The 15,303-nt window shown below is 42.9% G+C and overlaps 1 protein-coding gene across 2 annotated transcripts in view; it reads left to right on the top strand.

Annotated features, from left to right (window-relative positions):
* Nucleotides 1–330: 330 nt before the first annotated feature.
* ST8SIA1 (ST8 alpha-N-acetyl-neuraminide alpha-2,8-sialyltransferase 1) overlaps nucleotides 331–15,303 on the top strand; it is a 150,727-nt gene continuing 135,754 nt past the window's right edge. Inside the window, exon 1 of one of the 2 annotated variants that reach the window (XM_045467235.1) lies at nucleotides 331–1,264. In XM_045467235.1, coding sequence (XP_045323191.1) covers nucleotides 1,029–1,264 — 236 coding nt within the window. In that variant the 5' untranslated portion in view covers nucleotides 331–1,028. The remainder of the gene's footprint in view (nucleotides 1,265–15,303) is intronic. The other variant, XM_045467237.1, reaches the window with a different exon arrangement.

The raw sequence follows: 15,303 nt of genomic DNA, 5'->3' as shown, positions 1-15,303 counted from the left end.
GGGTGGGGGCCCAGGAAGGAATAAATCTCCGCCGGCCTCCTCGCGCCTCACTGCGGGTTAATAACCAACCGGTTGTAGAGAGACGAGGGTGACGGTGGCGGAGTGATAGCCCCGGCGCGCCGGCCGCGTGCCGAAGGGTCAGGTTATCAGCCAGTCTCTGCCACACTCAAATATATACATACATTGGGAGAGGGGGGTTATTTTTTATTGTTTGCCTCTATCTCCAGAGAACAAGGGAGGGAGGGAGAGGCGCGCGCTCCAGGCGAGCGTCGCGGATCTGAACGGGTCGAAGGAGGCAAATTTGCGGGTGGGGGAGGGCGGGGGAGACCTTGATTTCCACCAATCCCCGGGCGTTTGTCTGCGAAGTCCGGGGCGCAGCGGAAGGCTGCGGCGCGCCGCTGAATTAACTGATGAGAGCGAGTTCTTTTCTTCTCCGGGAGGGGTGGGGAGCGAGGGTCCTGGCGGGCAAGGCGGAGAAGCCCGGGGCAGGATAGCGGTCCCGGGCCGCGGTGGAAATTTCCAAGGACTTGGCGCGGCGCGGGGAGCGTGTCTGGGGGGTGCCTGGCGGTGAAGCAGCACGGGAGGCGGGGAGAGGCGGCGAAGGGCGCCAGAGCATCTCTCAGAAGCGGACGCCGCGGGCCAGTAGTCTGGGAGGGAGCCGAGCCTCTCCCCGGACCCGCGCCGAGGGCGACAGTGATGCTGCAGAACCGGCGGGAGCGACTCGCCGCGGCCGCTCTCTGCGCTCTCGGAGACCCCAGCGCCCGCCTTCTGCAGGGGAAGCGACCATGACCGTAGCTCGTGATTCGCCCCCCGGCCACTTCCCCTAGAAAGAAACCATTGAAAAAGTTGCATTTAAAAAAATCCTTGCGCTGACCTTTGGGGCCGTGGGGGCCGAAGAAACGTGCGTGCCAGTGCAAGCCAGAAAGCGGAAGGTGTGTGTGCATGGGGGGCCGGCGGTGGGGGGACCCTCTGCTGCCACTTTGCCTAACGCTGTGCTGAAACCGCCCCCTGGGGACCCCGGGGCTGCGATGAGCCCCTGCGGGCGGGCCCGGCGACACACGTCCAGAGGGGCCATGGCAGTACTGGCGTGGAAGTTCCCGAGGACCCGGCTGCCGGTGGGAGCCAGTGCCCTTTGCGTCGTGGTCCTCTGTTGGCTCTACGTCTTCCCAGTCTACCGACTGCCCAACGAGAAGGAGATCGTACAAGGGGTGCTGCAACAGGGCACGGCGTGGAGAAGGAACCAGACAGCAGCGAGAGTCTTCAGGTACTCCTCCCCTTGCAGCTCCTCCCCGCTCGTGTCCTTTACTCCCGGTGCGCCGAGGACAGGGTCACTGGCTAGGACTGCCTTGCAGAGGCATCTCTTTCATCCAGTCCTTCTTGTCCTACCCCCTTTCTTTGCCATTTCTAAACCTGAAGACTTTAGTCAGGGGTCCTTACACCCCTGACCCCAAGAGATGTGCAGACACCTGCTTTGCCCATGTAAAGCCTGAAGCGTTTCTTCCCCAGCCTGAGTTATAGTCAACGATTTGCAGATAACTGGTGGGAAGGAGAATCCAGGCTAACTTTGTCCTTTGTACTTAATGAGAATTTAGCTCTTGGGCGCTGCAGATGTTTGAAACTATACATAACTAGAAGCAGCTAAGAGGCATCTTCCTGAGGTTAGGTGAGTGGTTGGTAACAAATCACTAATGAGGGAGTGATGGACAAATCTTGGGCAGGAAAAACATGGACACCAAGCCAGGATCCCGCTGCTTTGTGCAGTGTGCCAGTGACAAAACACAGAGCCCTTACTGATGCCCTATTAAGAGCTGGGTACTGTGCAATTTTTATTGAAACCTCAACAACTTTCTAATAACAGATATTATTATTCCCATCTTACAAACTACAAACTGAGTCTTCAGAAGGAGGAGTTACTTCCCCAAGGTCATGTCCCTTTGATGTGTGGGAGCTGGAATTTTCATCACATAAGGCTCTACAGCTCTCAGCTCTATTTTTTTTTTCTTTTTCTTATGACTTAGACATCTTGTGGATGCCTTCTGGAGGATGGGAGTTGGGCGTTAGGTAGAGACTTGAAGTCAGAAAACAAACAAAAAAATGCAAGCCAGGTTGGAAATCAGAACTCTGAAGATCGCTCAGAGGTTGTAGTTTCCCTTCCTTTCTGGGAATTTCAGCTGAAGTGTCTAAAAATAAGTCCTTGGCAGCAGGGGTTGTGTAGTTAGATTGGAGGGAAGGCAGTGCGGCTTCCCCTTCCTCTCCACATTTCTGGGTGTGTTGAGGGGACACACCACTGTCAAGAGCCCCTTTCCCCTTCAGTCCCCAGGGCTGAGAAGGCTGAAGCTCTTCCTGAGAGTGTAGTGGTCTGGCTGGAGAGTACTTTCCTTTGATCTGCCTAAGATTTTTCCAAAGCAGTATATGGGCAGCCTAGAGCCAACTGAAACATTTTCACTACCGTTGGTTACAAATGTTCAGAAACATCTATAAATTTCAAAAAACTTTTTAAACATATGGTTTCTTTCTTCTCTGGCCTGCTTCTGGAAAGAAGGTCAAAGAGATAATAGCCAATTCTTTTAGAGGAAGGCAGCTGAATTCTTTAAACTGGGAGGGAAGACTTTCCTTCCCTCTCTTTAGAATTCAGCTATCATTAAGTTTAAAAATAACCTTACACCCCTGAAAAGTTTATAAGGGCTAATTTTCTCTTGCCTTCACAGTATTGATTGTTCGACTCAAAGGCACCCAAAGGGTATAGCATCCGGCAACTCTTTTCTCCAAAGACAGAAAGCACTTTCATTCCAAGAAATATAAGGAAATGAGTTAAGAACTTCCCATTGGTTTGCAATGAAAGAATCCATTTTTTTTTGGATAGGAGGAGGAATAATGAAGCTCTTTTAGAGAATACATTTCTTTTGCAGGACATACTCAAGTGGAAAATGCTTCATATTCTGAGAAACACAGGCTGATCAATTCTGAGACGCATTTGTCCCTTGCTGTCAGTAGCCTGGGGTAATCTTCAGTGTGTTTAGCTGTCATTGAGTCCAGTCTCTGTGTGCCGAGAATTACTAATTGAAGTCCATACACTGTAAAAAATTGCTTTAACACATATCCCTCAAGATGAATGTCTGTAAAACTGTGTAAGAGGCCCCGTTGCTTATTGAAAAGAGTTTGGGCTATGGAGTAGAATTCTACACTAGTAGAATTTCTAGACTGAGTATGCCATGACTAGATAGATAAGCAGCAGAGTATCCTTGGCAAGCTGCTCTCTTTGAGTCTTAGTTTCCTTATTTATAAAAGGGGATAATAACATTTACTCTGCAGGGTTGGTATAGGTTTAAATAAAAAAAACCCTGATGCACATTTACCCAGTCAATGGAATTATTATAATTGTCATGAATTACACCTTTTTGTATATGTTACAACTTAAATAAAGACTGCTGGGAAGCTCATAAGAATTTGAAGCGTTTCACCTGCCAAATTTGCAGAGAAACATTACTGGTCAATATTTTGCTCCTACTGCCTTCTTCTTTACACTGAAGCTAATAATTAGGGACAAGGAGTTTTGAAATATAAAGGTATCCTGGTTTGTTAGGTCAAAAAATTTTTTGTACTCTGCATGCTTAATAAAATCCATTAAAAAAATGGGTGGTTAGTATGTGGGCAGTACTGTATGTTTTTAAAATATTAGATAGGTAAGCCAGAGGCCTTTATGATGTTAAGAAGACACAATTTTTGCAAACAGGTGTCTGTGTTTTCCAGTCTAAAACATCTTCTGCACGGATAGAAATATATGTACAGAAATGTACTGTATGCACTTATGTATGGAGATATGTATATTTATTTACGAACCGTGGAATGTTATGTATACGTATAAAGTCATACACATATTCATATATACATATATACAAAACATTGCAATCAGTCAGTTGACCAACATTTAATGAATGACTACTGTGCACCAGATATCAGGCCCCGGAGGATAGCAGTGAACAGGATTGCTTTCTCTGAGACAGCTTACCTCCTACTAGGGGTTGATTGACAAAAACGAATGAGTAAAGCAATAGGATGATTTAAAGTTCTGTTAAATGCTATGAGGACAAAGGAAAGTGTTTCATTATGCTCTAATTAGAGCATTTCATTAAGCATTAGAATTTCACATTACATTTTGTCCTCTGCGCTTTCATTTACTTTTGTGATTTTCTTCTCTTGGCTCAGACTTCAAGTATGACTTCTTAGCGGGTGTGGGGGAGGGAGCCTTGGCAGATCGCATAGGTCAAGGCAGGAAGAAAGTAACAAAGCTGCAAGAGTTTTGAACTAGATGGGACGTTTTTGTAACCTCCACATGGTAACAGAAAGTTTAAGGGATCAATTGGCCCTATCATAGAAATATTGGAGACTTTCTTTGCAACTCTTGTTGCTTCTGGATGAGTAGCCAAGTAGTAGCCAAAGTGGCATTTGTCTCTTCCATCAGGGCCTTACCCACTTGATTTGCTTCTCAGAAAGAAACTTCAGCTCACAATTTACGTGACAGACTTTATCCTTGGCATCAGACATGGTAACGACGACAACAACAGTAAAACCAACAAATTATTAGGAGCTTATAATGTGCATTGCACTGTGCAATGTGCTTTAAATGTACTGTCTCATTTAATTCTCCTAACAGTCTTGTATAAATGGATACATTATCATCCACATTTATAAAGAGGAACATGCCCACGTCCCTGGCATCAAGGAATTTGCCATAATCCTAGGGACAGGCATATTTGTGTATAGTTAATTAACCAACTGGACATAGGGACATCAAAGAGAGGCAGCATAGTGGAGAGAAAAATTTACGGATTCGGGAGCTGAAAGAACGTGGTTGGAATTCCAGCTGATTTCCTTTTTGGTTGTTCGATCATTGGTAAATTCAACTTAAAGAGCTTCAGACTCCCCATTGTAAAATAGGTTTGTAATACTTTCTTACAAGTTTGCAGTGAAAATTACATGGTCGCATTTAGAAAGTACCTAGAATGCTGCTTGCCACATACCTCTGTTTGTACATGGTTGTTATAACAATCAAGCAAAGTACTGGGGAAGTTCATGGAAACATGGCTTTTAATTCTGCTGGAAGGAGGGAAATCAGAGAAGAGATGGTGTTTGCACTAAGCCTTGAAGGATGGTGAAATAGGGTAAGAGTAAGAGGTGAGGGCAGAAGGATATTCTAGGCAGGGAAGCAGCAAAGGCCGAAGCAGGGAGGTGTAGAAATGCTTGCTGTGCTTCCTGTATAAAAAGCTATTAATTTTCCCACAGAGAACGTAGTAGGAAGGTAGACAGGGAGGCGGGTGGAAGCCAGGTCACAATCTCTGAATGGGCTTAAGGTGTGGTTTATGAAAAATGAACAAACATGCGGTATCCAAGAGCATTGGATGTGTCAGCTCTGAGCAGAGTTGGCACATCACTGTTACTGGTGGATTGGGGGATAGAGGATAATACACGCACGAGCCTTGAACATTCTGTGTATTCACTGGGTGCTAACCATTACTCTAAGCCATGATGTTCCTCTTTCCTTTCCCAAATTCTGAACCAAATACTACTCTAAGCACGTCTAGCTTTATGTGCCAACTTTTCTGTCTGTATTTTTGAATCTGTGTATCCCAGAAGCTTCAGATATTTCTACAGCTGCCCTGGTGGCCACAGAACAGCACTGGGGGTGGAGGGGGTGGGAGGCAGGTACAGCCATCTGTATATATGGGATGTAAGGTTTATGTTTGTTAAATGGGACATTTATGGAATTCACTTTATTTTTTTAAAAAAAAATTAATGTTTATATTTAAGAGAAAGAGAGAAAGAGAGAGAGAATGTGTGCATGAGCAGGAGAGGGGCAGAGAGAGAGAAAGAGAGAGAGAGAATCCGAAGTAGGTTTCGTGCTGTCAATGCAAAGCCCAACACCGAACATGGGGCTTGAACCTACCAACCATGAAATCATGACCTTAGCCAAAGTCGGACACTCAACTGACTGAGCCACCCAGGTGCCCTGGGATTCACTTTAAAAGTAGTTTAAGAAAAAGATAGTTTGGGGCACCAACTTCGGCTCATGTAACGATCTCACAGTTTGTGAGTTCAAGTCCTGCTCTGTACTGACAGCTTCAAGCCTGGAGCCTCCTTTGGATTCTGTGTCTCCCTCTCTCTCTGCCCCTCCCCTGCTCAGGCTCTGTGTCTCTCAGTCTCTCTCTCTGTCTCTGTCTCTCAAAAATAAATAAAACACTAAAAATAAAAAGAAAGAAAACGATAGTTTAATAAATTTTGGTGCTTAAAATAGGCTTCAATTATGTTGTGGATTTACAAATGTGAAAAAAAGTCATTAGCAATAACTTGCGATAGCAAAAATAAATCATGAACTCTGACTGGACGCATACAATGTACCAGGCCTAGTTCTCAGGGCTTATATTTCTTATCTTTTGTTCTCGGAGCTACTTTACAAAGTAGGTATTTGTATGTTCTTTGTGCTATGGATGAGGAAACACAGATTCAGATAGATCCATTCACGAAATGATGGGTCAGTTTTCCAACCCAGAGCTATCTGACTCTAAGCCTTATGCTCGTTCCCTGACAATGTTAGGTAAATGGGGCACTGCTACCCATATCCCTTATGATCTGGCCATGCTTACTTCTCCAACATCATGTTTCATCAACGTTCCTCTTATAGTAGAGTAATGCTGGTAAGGGGTATGGTTCCTTGTAACAAGTCAGGCTATGTTGATCTTACTGGTGTCATTCACTCTGACACTCTGTGGCCTTTCCTTCAAGGCCACGACTCCTTGTCCTTCATCTGACCAATCCTTACTCACTTCTTGACAGTGCATTTACTGGTTAACAGCAAAGGTCCCAAAGTGACCTTTGTGCTGAAATTCTGATTCCACCATTTGCCGTGTTCCTGAGCAAGCCCACCCTCATTGTTCGTTTCCTTATCTGTACAGTGTGGCTTCTTGTAAAATTGCTGTGAGCATTAGGATAGATAATGCATTGAAAAATGCTTTTGGCATATAATTAGTGCTTAGTCCATATTAGCTCTCATCAAGGTAGCCTCTCTTACTCCTTTTTTCCTCTCCAGTTTGTGTTAAAGCTTCTCATTTCTGTTTTTTTTAAATGCCTTGTACATATTATTGCATTTCTTTCATTTTTCAAAAAATATTTACTACGATGTGTCTACCATTATTACCATATAAGATGCTGGAACCATAACTATAGTTCTATAGGTATAGAACTATAAGAATTTCAAGAAATACTTTCTTGAAGTTTATGAGCTACTGAGGGGAGACATAATTAATAAATAGATATACAAGTATCTGGTAGTGACAGGTGCATTTTAGTGTGCTGTATTAGAAGTATCAGTTTGTTTGTCTTCCATTTCTGCTTGCTCATTGATATTTGCATTCCTAGAGCTGAACACAGTTCCTGGCTAGTGAGCTCAATTTTCATTGAGTTATTGTGTGAATGAACGTTTCAGCAAGGTGTGAGACCAGATAGCTAATCAGTCAGTCAGTTAACAAATACTTAATGAGGTCCAATATTCTGCTTGGCTGTGTGGGGATCAAAGGAGGAAATGACATCCTCTCTATTCTGAAAGAGTTCTTACTCTAGAGTAGAGTTTTCTAGTCTCAGCACTACTCACATTTTGGGCTAGATAATTCTTTGTTGCAGAGGGCTGTCCTGTACATTGCAGAACACATAGCAACATCCATGGCCTCTGTCCACTAAATGAAACAGCTAGATATGTCTCCAGATTTAGCAAAATGTCTCTTGGGGGGAGAAATTGCCCCTGCGTGAGAATTACTGCTTTAGAGAAACAAAACCAACCTAGTTCATAGGACTTTTAAAAATCCCAGAAAACATGCAACGAATAGCTAAATCTGGAAACTGCAAACCATAAACACTTTGGCTACTGGAAAAGGAGTGGATGAATTGTACTTTGGTGGATGTCTAGGTCTTGGTTAAAGGAGGGGAGTGAGAGGGGATGCCTTTGGGGAAGCTTGCTTTAAGTAGCTGTCTCTATTGAAAGCTATGTGAGAGCTGGCTAGGGTTCTCACTAGTGCCCCGCTTAGACTCTGGCAGGAGGAGCCACGGGGGTCTCACTCTGTTCCTCCTTTGGTCTCAGCCCTTTGCAAAGGGGCAAGGCCAGAGGGGGACTTTGTCGACCCCGTGATTTACATTTGAGGCAGGAATTCCCTGCCCAAATGACCGAAGCCCACTTCTACAGCCTGCCTGCCTGCTTGGGTTGTTTCTCCATCCCTCATCCTCAGGGTGGCTTTTTCCATTGCTGTGTGCACTCCTAGGCCCAAGGGATGGCCAAGGAGCAGCTCCTTGTGGGAGGCAGAGGCTGTGGAAGGAACTTGGAAATGGGACTGGGGGTTTGCATGTCCCAGTATCAAACTTCCTGGAGTTTGAGAAGTCTAAATTTACACCTGGCATTCCAGTTGGTTATGTGGGTATATTTGTTCAGGGCAAAGGATAGGATAGAACATATTTTTTATCTGTTTGTTGATTTTATTATAGCTTTTAAATATTTAGATACATTTGTGCTTTTGTCCTCTGCCTTGCAAATTGATGTGTTTTTTTTTCAACTTGGAAGTCTGTTAGTCTTCATTTCAGAGAGAAGTATCTAGAGAGCTAGTTGGATCAATTGAATAGTTGTATATGTTAGTGTAGGCTGTGGCCAGTTTGTCTTTTGACAAAGTTGGGTTAGGAAGCCAGAGCTGGTGCATTGAATTAAGAACATACAGATTCTAACCTACTGAATGAGAACGTACAAGCCACCCATGTGGGGGGCGGAGGGCAGCAGGTAGCTCCCTTGGCATCCCAGCTCCCACTCTGGGAAAAGAAAACCCATTCAGGGTCATTTTGATTGAGTATGCAGTTTCAACTCCCCCCCCCCCCCCCCCCCCCGCAAAGGAAGTAGAGTCACAATGTTGATCAGATCCTAGAATGGAGGGGGTAGAATGAGCTGGGGGAAGGGCAGTCCTCTGTCCCAGGGCTTGAATGAGCTGGAGATTGTGAGTAGGATAGCGAGCACGTATTACTTGTAAGGTGGCTGGAACAGAGGTCACTAACATTTTCTGGGCTTAACTCTAAGTGGTTATTTTTAAAGGTTCCCCAGGAAAAAGTAAAGCAGGAACTTATGGCGGGAATTCTAAACTTAAGTTCTTATCTAAATGTCCAGACTGTGGGTGTTAAGCAGGGTTATCGTACTGTAAAATGCTCAGGCAGGAACTCAGAAAAACAAATTTTTTTTCTCATCATAGTTGTAAGTCATCTGGGAAATGATGTTGACTATGTATAATTAATGCATTTTCTCTGATTGAGTTGATAGATTCCTAGTAAACTATAGTACTTTTTAGTTCTTCATTCTATTTTGGCTCTATCAGGAGTTGTGTGACCTTGTGCAAGCTGCTTAACCTCTCTGTCCCTTTGTTTTGTTATCTGAAAAGTGGTATATGATGTGCTCATCTACTTCATAGGTTTATGAGGATAATTGAAGTAATGAGTGTAGAATCCATAACCCTCCTCACCTGCCTGGGTGAGATGACAGGATGCTTATTCCCACCTAGAAAGAGTCCAGACTTTGGGGCCCCAGAGAATCAGGATTTGATCCTAGTTCTGTCATTTATTTCTTAGCTTTGTGACCTTGAAAAATTTACCTGGCCTCTCTCAGCCTTAGCTGTGGATGGCAGTACTTACCTTAAGAGGATTAGGTGTTGAATTATTGCTAATTATTAAGCCATAATAATGAGAAAAGCTGCTTCCTGGGACATATCTTATGCCTATTACTTGCACTTTCAGTAATGGAATATCTAATGAAATGTGACCCTATGACACAGAGTCTTCTTTCATAGAATTAGCGCTAAGGATGCTGTAACATGGCCAGTAGAATTTTAAGGAATAGCACAGAGCCCAGCCATAAATCCCCTATTCATTCATTCATTCATTCATTCATTCATTCACTCATCCACATTTACTAAATGCCTGTTGTGCACCACATTGGTGTTGAGAAACAGTGGTTAAAGTTAAGACATGGTTCCTGATTTTATAAAATTTAGTCTGGTCTAGTGTCATTAGTCAAGTTAGTAAGAAATTGAGTAACGTGGTGTTCCAAGGGTTATGGTTGGTCTGTTTCAGATATTTATGCTGAGTTTCAAAGTGATTGATTTTTCTCCCTTTCTGTTGGACTGTCTTCTAGCTATGGCATTGTGAGAAAGGGAAGCAGCCAAGACCAGGGGAGCTGTGTCACTCCTTTAATTAGGTGCCAGGAGGAAGCTGCAGTGAATTCAGAGTTACACATTCTTTATTATTCAGGGCTTACGTAGCAGAGTACCAGAGCTTTCCAAGTGAGTGTAATGAGAACAGGCTTTTTGGGAACAAATTACTTATTTCAATTATTGGTACAGCAAATATATACAGGACTTTATGTACTCTGTGCTTATTTAAAAAACGTGTAGTGTTCCTTATTTGTCTGATTTTGGAAGTAATAGATACGTACTGTAGAAAAATTTTAAGTGTAGTAAAAAGGAGAAAAAAACCACTCACAATTCCCTCCCTCAGAAGTACTTCATTATGAACCCAGTTTCTTTTGTGCATAGTTGTTTGCATATGTGTATTACATAATTGTGTATGCTTTGTATATTTAGTTTTATATTCCCCTTTATCCACTCAGTGTTATATCTTTGACATTTTCTCATATAATTAAAAGCTTGTGAGAAAATTGCTTTATGATTTTCATTTTGGGCAAACATTATTTACCGTGAGTTTCTTATTTTTTAAATTAATTAATTAATTTTTGGAAAGAGAATTCATGCACACGCTGAGGAAGGACAGAGATGGAGAGAGAAAATCTTTTTTTTTAATTAAAAATATATTTGTTTTAACGTTTATTAATTTTTGAGAGGCAGAGAGAGAGGGGGACACAAAATCCAAAGCACGCCCCAGGTTCTGAGCGGTCAGCACAGAGCCTGACGCAGGGCTTGAACCCACTAATGCAGCTCGAACCCACTAACCGCGAGATCATGACCTGAGCTGAAGTCAGACACTCAACCCACTGAGCCACCCAGGTGCTTCCAGAGAGAGAAAAATTTTAAGCAGGTGCCATGCTGGGCATGGAGCCCAACGTGGGCTCCTCACAACTGTGAGGTTATGACCTGAGCCATGACCTGAGCTGAAATCAAGTCAGATACTTAAGGAGCTGAACCACCCAGGCGCCCCTGCTGTGAGCTTTTTAAATGTTACCATATCGGAAGAAATTACTTTCTTCAAAAGGATCCTTTTCAAGGATATCAAATTTGCATGTTAGATTTTTTCTTTAAATATTTCTTCATATAGATTGGGTAAATCCTGAGCATGTGAAATAAAAAAGCTTCTTTAAACAGTTCCGCTTTCTCAAGTTTGACATTTAAATGATAAAAGCAACAATATTTTCATTTGTAAAAGTGATTGACATTTAATCACCTAGGGACACACATTGCTAATATTTTCATGTGTATTTTCCTAGACTATTCAATGCTTCTCTGTGTGTTTATAAAACAGGAATATAATGAGGGGTGCCTGGTTGGCTCAGTTGGTTAAGCATCCAACGTCAGTTCAGGTCATGATCTCATGGTTTGTAGATTCAAGCCCTGCATTGGGCTCTGTACTGACTTCTCGGAGCCTGAAGCCTGCTTTGGATTCTGTGTTCTCTCCCTCTCTCTCTCTCTGCTCCTCCCCAGCTTGGACTCTGTCTCTCTTTCTCAAAAATAAATAAAAACATTAAAAAATATATAATGAATCTGACAGTGTGTTGTGAATTTTTTAAATAGCAATATATGTAGAGCTACAGCATCTCTTTTTGATGGCTGAGATTTTCTTTTGTTAGGATAGTTAAGATTTATTTAATCCACTGTTACTGTATATTTATGTTGTTGCAATTTCTCACCTTTGTATATAATGCTGTGATGAACATTCTTGTGTATACATCTTAAACATTTAATGTTTATTTTCTTAGTATAAATTTCTAAAAGTAGTTTCTTGACTTCCCCCCACCACCCCGACATCAATTCTTATAACTGGCTTCTTTGGTTGTTCATAGAAAATCTTCAACTTTGGCTAAGGGCAGATTTGAGTTTTCCTCCATTTCAATGTGGACGGTTATTGCATCAATAGAAAGTGTACAATGATTGTGAACATTTAGGGATGCAGTTCTCCTTAGGGAATTTTCAAGAGGTGAAGGCAACTAGGGAAGATTCCCATATAACTGGGTATGAATGGTGGCAGTCCACTCATCGAGCACTATGGAGACCTCTCTATGAGGAATTATTTAGTGCACCGGAACATGTGCTTTCCTCTGTCACAGTTATTCTCTTCAGGACCGTACAGTTGATAACTAGCTCTGTGTTTCATTTTTGTTTAAAAAATGCCTTTATGGGACAATTTATACTATTTTCCTAGGGTTTAAGCAGTTGAAAACTGTAATTGAGAAAGGAAAATTAATTTTTCCTTATGATGAGGTAGAGATTTCAAGGAAAAGGATTGATGTCTTAAATAAAAAAATAAAACAGATGTTATGACTTATTTTAAGAGTCATTTTCCTATTTACTAAAATTGAAAGTCTTGGGCTTGAAATTGGAGCAGATTGTATCCCCCCGGGATATGAGGAATAAGGGTGCAGTAAAAAGGCACAAAAACCCCATGATGATATTTTGTTGGGTTGGTTTTGGAAGTTGAGTGTTGGCAATCGATTGTGTTGACATTGGACTAAATCATCTCTGTCCTCTGTCCTTCTCCTCTCTTGCACCTATTTGAAGCGGCTATACAGACTGTTGCTTTGGTGCTTTAGGGTCAGAGACGGAGTCTTGTTTATATTCGTTGGTCTCTGATCCTTCCTCACATTCTTTACTGTCTAACCAGTATTTCTTTTATGAATGAAAACGTTAGATTGCTTGCAAGGCCTGTAGATGGCTGTACGAATACCTTTAAAAGGAGTTTCATTTATTGCCTAATATTGAGACTCCATGCTCCATTTATTCACTACCAATCATTAATTAACTCCTTTACTCATTCCTTTGTTCAACAAATAACTATTTAGTGCCTTCTTTATGCCTGGCACTGCAGCTAGATGCTGAGAATAAAGTAGTTAGCCAGGAAGACAGGGGCCTTCCCCTCCTAGAATGTGTAAGCACACAGCATACATTATAGAAAGAACAATGATATTCTCCAAAAAATCTCTCAACTCCTTTTTATGGAGGAAAAACAAGCCCAGGTTTAACTTCACTTTCAGAATTTAGCTGTGTCTGTATTTGGGCCAAAGTCCCTCTTCTCGTCCACTCTGGCTTTGGCCTGCATCATGATTGTGAGGTCAGAGGCCTCTGTACAGTTATGATATCTGTATAATATCTTTTGATTCTGGTTAACCTATGCAGCATGTGACATGTAAAGAGAGAAAAAGCCCTTTAAAAAATTGCTAAAAGATACACAAGTCCATGGGGGAAAGCAAAGCTCAATTACTGGGAGAATGAGGCTGGCTGACTTGGCTGGGGATTGTTCACTTTGTTAGCAACTGATCTTGACTAAGGAGCCAGCCTACCATAACAAAGAAGAAGAGAGGGAGTTTGACAGGAAGGGAAGGGGCTGGAAATAGAATTTGGGGTAAAAACACGGTCATTTTATTTTTTCCTAATAACTGCTCCAACCATGCCGTGGTAGGCCTAACTCCTGACCCCACTCCCTGCCCCGCTTAGCTGGCTCTAATGAGTCTTTGGCCAACATGGCCAAATTTTATCAATTTTTATTCATCCCGACTATTGGGACAGTCCATTCTGGTACTTAGCTCAGTTTTGCTTAGTTTAAAGCACAATGAAAACTCTTGTGTCTGCCATCTTTGCCTGCTTTGGCTTTTCCTGAACCTGGAACAGGTGTAGTAGAAGTGTGAAGGGCATTTTCTGAAGCAGAGTCCCACTCTTCCCCATTGGGCAGGGAGGACATGAATAGTCACAGTCCTTTTTCTGTTGATTATTGTGGCTTCTCAGGTGAACCCTGACAGGCTGCCCACATCTCTTCTAAGGGAAAACTGGCCTGGTTCCTTCACCTGGTGCGCAGCCTTCATAGGTGAAATACTGGTAAACACTCCATCCTCTAGCAGCTCCCCATTCTTGCCACACCAAAGGGATTTTTACAGCCCACCGCCTCTCAGCCTAACCATCTCTTTCCATTTCTGTTTCCTTTTTTCCAGCATTGATCTTTTTTTAAATTTATTTTTTTTATGTTTTATTTATTTTTGAGACAAAGAGAGACAGAGTATGAATGGGGAGAGGCAGAGAGAGAGGGAGACACAGAATCTGAAGCAGACTCCAGCCTCTGAGCTGTCAGCACAGAGCCTGATGCGGGGCTTGAACCCACGAACCGTGAGATCATGACCTGAGCTGAAGTCAGGCGCTCAACTAACCGAGCCACCCAGGTGCCCCTCCAGCATTGATCTTAAAAATAAAAGTTATTTTACTAGCAAAAATGGGTTTATTCAGGAATAATGAAGAATTGCAATTTGGGGAAAGAAAGGTGTGGCTAAAACCATAGGCTAGGCCAACCAAGGAGAGGAACATTATTTTATGGAGAAGGAGAAAGTTGAGAGGGTTGTTCTGAAGGAAAGCCCATTGGAGAAAGGCAGGCATTCAGGGTGATGATGATTTCTCATTGGTTGAGTTGCAAGGGTAGTTGATTTCTTGTAAGAGATGCAATGTACATCTTTTCTTGTTGGGGACTGTCATTGATGATTCTTCCCTCTTGATCATTCTTCTGTTTGGGCTGGGGGGGTAGGGGGTAGGGGGGTGGGGGGTGGGGAGGGGGAGGGTGGTCTGTAGTTGAGAATTCCTGAGGTAGAGTAGTATGGTGTGAGGGCTCCCCCTTCTGGCCCCTCGACTCCATTGTAGTGAGGTTTCCCTTTGTTAATTTTCACACTAATAGTGCAGGGCGAGGACAGCATGAGAGCAAGGGTGCAGTAATCAATTCAAGAGTAAAATGCCTGTTTCTCTTTAATGCATATTCTCATTATCTTTACAAGTGATTATTTTTGAGCTCCTCACCCCTCTTCTTCCTTTGTTGGCAAGGAGGGAAAGCACATCCACAGGGGTGGAGAGGCAATAGTGGCATGAAAAAACATGGCCCATACTCCCAAGTTTGTGCCTTTCTCCTGGTCTTTCCCCAGTTTGAGTCAGCTGTGTGCTTCTTGGTCTGGTATCATTTAGAAAACCTGTAGAGAGGTGGCTGGCTTCAACTTCTGGCAGTTTTCTGAACCTAAAACATAGAGTAATTAGC

This window comes from Leopardus geoffroyi, chromosome B4 (genome assembly GCF_018350155.1).
Source record: "Leopardus geoffroyi isolate Oge1 chromosome B4, O.geoffroyi_Oge1_pat1.0, whole genome shotgun sequence".
NCBI classification, from domain to species: domain Eukaryota; kingdom Metazoa; phylum Chordata; class Mammalia; order Carnivora; family Felidae; genus Leopardus; species Leopardus geoffroyi.
This window is presented reverse-complemented; position numbering and strand designations above follow the sequence as displayed.